We start from the raw sequence: 6,237 nt of genomic DNA, 5'->3' as shown, positions 1-6,237 counted from the left end.
GAAAAATAAACGATCTTACTGGTATCCGTGAAAAAAGTTCATGCCATCATAGAGCTCTTCGTTGTGCAATTTTGTTATGTTTCGTGCGTAAAAGTTCAAAATGAAATGCAAAGCAAATCTTTGCAACAATGTATCGAGGAATGGTTTGCTTTATCTTTCCTTCTTCCGTTGTCCACGAAATAAAACGGAATGTGGAGTATGGAAAGCGTTTTGTGCTCATAATATTACAATTCTTCTCCCTCAAACAACACCATGTTGACGTCATGCTCGTTTGGCTACACCAACTGACAGTTCGTTTGGCTACATTATACTTTTCCTCCGCTTATCTATGGAATCTATAGTATCTATAGTTTGGATTGGTGGTTTCCGATGGCAAAAAAAATGCACCCAGTGTTCATTCCAGAAGGCGACACGGAGGTCTACATCGTGATTTTAAGTAAGGATGTTCTTCTGTGGATCAAAGAACAGTACGATCCAAATGTTGTATTTCAACCAGATAAGGCTCCGTGCTACACCTCGAACCGCACTCAGAAGTGGTTGCAGGAACATCTTCCGTTCTGGGCGAAGGATATGTGGTCGCCATCCAGCCCCGATCCTAATCCGCTGGATTACTCAACATAGCGCGTCATGAAGGCCAAGGCTTGTTCTAAACGCCACCCGACTACAGCAAGCCTCAGACAAACATTGACCCGTACCTGGAGAGAACTGGATCCAGACTACATTATTAGAACCTGCCGTGCATTTCGGAAACGTGTGGAGGCCGTAATTGCAGCAAGTAGAAACTCGATCGAAGATTAACATAGTTCAAGACTCTGAGAAACATCCCCCGTTGAATAAATAAAGAAAAACGAAAACGAAATTTTTGATTTTTTTTTAAATTTTGCATTGCTCAATTGTGCACACTACGAAAAATTCATGTAAAATTCTGTGCTCTGAGACCGACACATGCAAGCGGCGCAAATGACATAAGAAAGAAACGTGAAAATTAATTCAATCCAGCGTACTTTTCGTCGAGTTGCGTATTTTTCGGTTTGTGAACACTTAATTTTACATGACATGTTTGTTTACGTTCCATAATTTACGTCAAAGATGGATTACGTCTCATGTAAAAATAGTTATTTCTAAGTGTGTGCAAACATTATCATGCATATATTATGCATATATCATGGGTATGCGGTAGATGTTGGTTTGCGTGTTTTCATCCAACGCTGCAGTTCAACGTTTTCACGTCACAAACCGTTTGGCGCTGTTATCTGTCTCTATAAATTCCAAAGAGTGGAGGGGGTCTGATTTGATGTAAAGAAACGGGTTGGATGACATTTCCTCTCGAAATCGCCTAGCGCGCTCTACATTGATGGTGCATTAAATGATCCTATTAACACAAACGAAGTGACAGACGACTAACTGGCGAAGCTAATTGGCAAGTAATATTCCATTGTAAGTGTTTTTTTGCTTATAAATTGTTAGGATTATGCTAGATGAATCTTTTTTTCGTTTCATGGCTGATGACGAGGATTGCTTCAAATTATGGATATCCAATCAGCTCTAATTATTTGTTATTTTTCTCCGGTTATATTTGACATTTGTTTTCACGATTATTTTAAGCTATCCAAATTTATCTAAATTGGCTTTTCTTCATCATACACACATTCATTGAGACTACAATTTGTCAGATGAATAATGATAATAAATAAATAAAATTAAGAAATCACTGCCTTCAGACGTCAATAACGTAGCATCCCAACGTCTATAACCTTCTGGAATGAGTCATACAGACTGTAAAGCTTCGAAGAAGGATTTAAATCAAGATCCCGGGATTTCCTGGGATGAACCGAAGATTAAAGCTTTTATCTTGAGGGCCAAATCTTGTGTGCTGACATTTCATTATGTTGTCCCCAGCTCTCTCCGATTGAGAGATTTTGAACATTCGTGAAAGGGAATCTGCAGATGAAGAGAAAAAACATCAACCAGATGAAATCATCATGGCATTATTATAATTTTCAAGACGGTGGCAGAGGATGATGTGCGCCGGTTGATGAGCCGGATTCCGAGACAGGGAATATCTATCACCATGATTATTGTTTAACATTCTTGCGTTGCTCCATTTCTTCAAGTCTCTATTTTGGTGTGATCCTATGCGATACTGTTCGTACATCTAAAAGAATACTCAAAATATCAAATTCCAATACCCACGGTCTCTCTGTATTTACCCATAAATGAACCACACAAAACATCAGCTTACACAAGAACGCCAGTCAAAGTGAAATCGAGATAACTTTTGGACCGTAAAATCCGGCCCAATTATGGGGCACAATTACCATCAACATTATCATCGTCATCATCATCGTTGTCGTCGTCACCAAATTTGTGGTGTAGAATCATTACCATTTCAAAGGCTAATCGACTTTGGTTTGAGCAAACAGGGATCAACTTTTAGGGACTGCCGATGTAATTGGGTGGCTGAAGAGCTTTTTCTCCCTGAACAAAGATGGTGGTCACTGTGTAGTGGTGTTGTGGGAGGAAGCGTTCCCTTGTTCGTAGTTGGGTTTTACGCTGTTCTGTGGTTATTGGTGTGTCCTTGTTGAGAGGCATACCTGGGCCAGAGATGTCCCAGCCGAGTGCAGGAATCAATAAAGCAATTTTCACGCGAACGAATAGCGTTTTTTTTATCAGCGTGGATCGTTATCTGAAACGAGTGGTCCTGTCCGGGATAGCAGATCCTCTCGTTTCAGTAGCGCTCCGTCTCGGTACTGTCCGCGAGTGAGGATGGACTTTGGCTGTGGAAAAACAGAGAGAAAGAAAATAAAAATGCAGAAAAGGGAAAATGTAAAATTAATTAAAATAAATAAATCCTTTGCCCGACGACCGCCTCGAGTCGTCCATGGGGTTTGGCTGATAAGCGGTCATGCACAAATTACGGAACAGTCCATCCGTGTGTTTGGGTTGCAATTGGTTAATTGAGGTTTGAGATGCATTGGAGAAGATGGAAAATCATTACGTAATGATCGCATAGCCCTAAAAGGAGCGGCTGGTTAGGTGGAATGGTAATTACAGTTACGTTTGTATGTGGTCGGGTGAAGTATTGACTAGATGTTTGTTCATGCTGTGCGCTATGCAGGTAACAAAAAAGGCAGCGGTAGAAAAATCAGTGAGTTTTCGAGGAAGGCTACAAGCTTGGGGCATTCGGAAGGAGCTGTAGTACTTGGAAATTGAAATTTTTAACAGGTTGTTCTGGTTTTTGAATGAGCAGGGTGTAGTTCTAATTGTTGGCCTACTTAACACAACCCGCACTTTACCTCTTTTTTTCGAGCGGATTTTTACACACAATGGAATGTTTCTACTACAGATGACTTTTAATTTTATTTACCTTTCCATATGGGGCTGTTCATTAACTACGTAGACAGTATTTTTAATTATTGGCCCCCCTCCCCCTACGTAGACAATTGTCCATACAAAATTTTTTTTTTTAGGGCCGTGGATAATTGCCAACCCCCCAAATTGTCTACGTAGCTTATGGACAGTACCTGTGTACCGTTGGATTTGACGAAGAGTCACAGATTGTTAATATTTGGTTGAAAATACTTCTTCTTTTTCTTCTTTATTTTATTAAACGTCGGTCTCTGTTCCGCATTCTAATGCCAATCACTGACGGACATCGATTGCCATTCATTGACGGCAATCGAAAGTGCGGGGAAAGCACACTTGCGTAAGATATCGCACTCATTCAACACACATGAACCGGGACCAACGGCTTTACTTCCCTTTCGGTTGAAAATACAACACTGCTTCTTGATTCCAAACTTGGCTAAAGCTGGGTTTAGACAGGGCAACTGACTTGAACGCGAATTGAACGTGCAAACCATGCCATTCAACTGACTTGATCAACTCACTTGAATTGAAAAAAGTTTAACCAGGCTCAACTTTTCAAGCCAATTAAATTCAACTGAGTTGATCATTTCAGGCATAACATTTGATAACGGCACAAAAGCATTTGTAAACAAACTTTCTAAGCCCCTTTACACGCGAACCAAAGTATGTCCACGCAAACCAATACCACTTTCGGAAAGCTGATAATTGCCCCTATTCGATGATGTTGTTGGTTTGTGTAGGCGTACTTTGGTTCGCGTGTAAAGGGCCTTAGAAAGTTTGTTTACAAATGCTTTTGTGCCGTTATCAAATGTTATGCCTGATTTGACTTGCCTAGTCTAAACCCAGCTTAAAGGCTTTGTGTTGACGTTTTTGAGCTAAAGTATCGTACCAAAAGTTTGATTAAATCATTAACGCAGACATCATAGAAAAATGCATTCTGGTCGATAAGCCAAAAATGGGCGATTAGGCCGAAGTAAATTTTTACCCCATTGCCATGCCGTGAGAGAAAATAAACAATACTAGCTAGCATTGCGAAAAAATGGTGCTGATAGCTAACTCCATATTCGCTGAAGCAGTCTGAATCTGTCAAAATGGGGATGATGACGATGACGATGTCATTTTCCCAACAGTTTGTGGTGTGCTGTTTTTTCTGCACATTTTAGTATGGCTACATGAAAAAGCAAGTTGAACCTTGAGCTACTAATTTACCAGATAATTAAGAGCGGTTGAATCAAAGTACTGCATAATTGTTTGTTTGGTTGTAGACAAAACATTGGAATTAAATGGAAGTGTTTCTCACTAATTTATGACCACTGCAGTACGATGATAACATTCGATTATTAAATTCCTGGATGTATCTTTATGAATTTATATTCTTCATCGTAAATTGGAAGTTGCAAAAAGGTCAAACGGTATTTAAGCCAACCAACCCAGCAATATAGAGTTCCACACAAACATTCCTAGGATTCTGTCTACTGTTTCCGGATGTTGGGGAATTTACGTATTCTTGGTAATCTAAGCAGCGTCGGCGGTTCTATGGTATTTTTCTCGACGAAACGCACATATATGCAGTTTTTGTTTGTGTACATTCATCTGCTGCCTGTGGCTCTATCGATTCCAAATTGATTTTTTTTCCCTCTGTTCGGGACCTAACACTACTGCGACCAGTAAATTGATCTATTGTATCCCGTTCGATTATTTTACAATTGCCGTTCTTGCATTTATCGCAAGGATCCGACTCTAATTGAAAGGTCCCGCTATTTATACCCTTCGGAGTGTTGAAACACCTTCCAAAGGCGCGCCCCTTTGTCAGTCAAAATTGGATTCCTTAGCAACAAAATTAACGTATGATACCGATAATGACCATGCATTAGAACCCAAGTAACATTTAACGTTTTATGAAGTACTACAAGGATTCTATAAAACAACATTCATAAAACCCTGGTCAAGATAGCTTTGCCTTTATTACATCCACCAAAACCTCATTAAAACTAGAATCTGTCTAGTTGGCCCACCCAGAAGAAGGTTCTAAAGAGTGTATTATCGAGACATTTCAAGAATGACTGTATTAAAAGTACAATAAAAGCCATTTGGCATCAATACCTGTGCCATTTGCTTTTGACGCTTGTTAAGTGCACTAAAAATAAAGCATCAATCAAGATAAAAAGGGATACATACTGTCAAAAATCCTCATAAATTCCCTCATCATTAAAGTGAAAGAATTACTAAAATTATCGAATCTCATATTGTGGTCAGATAAAATCTAATGTGAAATGTGCTTCGGAAGATTGAAAAAAATAGGTCTGCCTTTGGAAAACGTTGATTTGGCTAGTTATTTTTAATTGAGGATACAACATTTAGTTATTTGTTATGTTATTAATTGCTCCCAGCCGAGACAATTTGATGATTTTTGTAATCTCTTTTACTTCTCATTGATAATTTGAAGAGAATAAAGTTATTTTAAATGAAAAACATCTTGAAAAACGAAGATTGTAAAAAAGCTAATAGAATAATAACAATATGGCGATAGCTTAAACATTAATTTTCCATAAGCCATTTATGAAAAAACTGTTTTGCTTTCATGAAATCGCTTACAAATGCAAAAAATTTTAATGCGGCTTTTATGAAGATAATTTGCAGACTGAATTGTTTTTATCTGAAGCCATTTTGCTTGATCCTATTCCGATTAGTTTTATCGCGGCATTAATGGTGGCATAGTTGCCTGGAAAAAGTTAAACGTCAACATTTGTTTATCTTTCGATAGTTTTGTGTGATCATTGCAATGAGGTTCTACTGCAGCGTTGAATCAACAAGTTGCGTGACATCCTCGGTAAGGATGATTTCATCAATTTGAAGCAGTTAATCAGG

The 6,237-nt window shown here is 38.8% G+C and overlaps 1 protein-coding gene across 1 annotated transcript in view; it reads right to left on the bottom strand.

The window, feature by feature from the left end:
• Positions 1 to 1,649: 1,649 nt before the first annotated feature.
• LOC135706815 (uncharacterized) overlaps positions 1,650 to 6,237 on the bottom strand; it is a 277,123-nt gene continuing 272,535 nt past the window's right edge. The window contains 1 exon segment of the mRNA XM_065228484.1: positions 1,650 to 2,777. Coding sequence (XP_065084556.1) covers positions 2,729 to 2,777 — 49 coding nt within the window. The 3' untranslated portion in view covers positions 1,650 to 2,728.

This window comes from Ochlerotatus camptorhynchus, unplaced genomic scaffold (assembly GCF_037179485.1).
Source record: "Ochlerotatus camptorhynchus isolate MF236.1 unplaced genomic scaffold, CSIRO-AGI_Acam_v1.1 ptg000291l, whole genome shotgun sequence".
NCBI lineage: Eukaryota > Metazoa > Arthropoda > Insecta > Diptera > Culicidae > Ochlerotatus > Ochlerotatus camptorhynchus.
The sequence above is the reverse complement of the archived record's forward strand: the minus strand, read 5'-3'. Positions and strand labels throughout refer to the sequence as shown.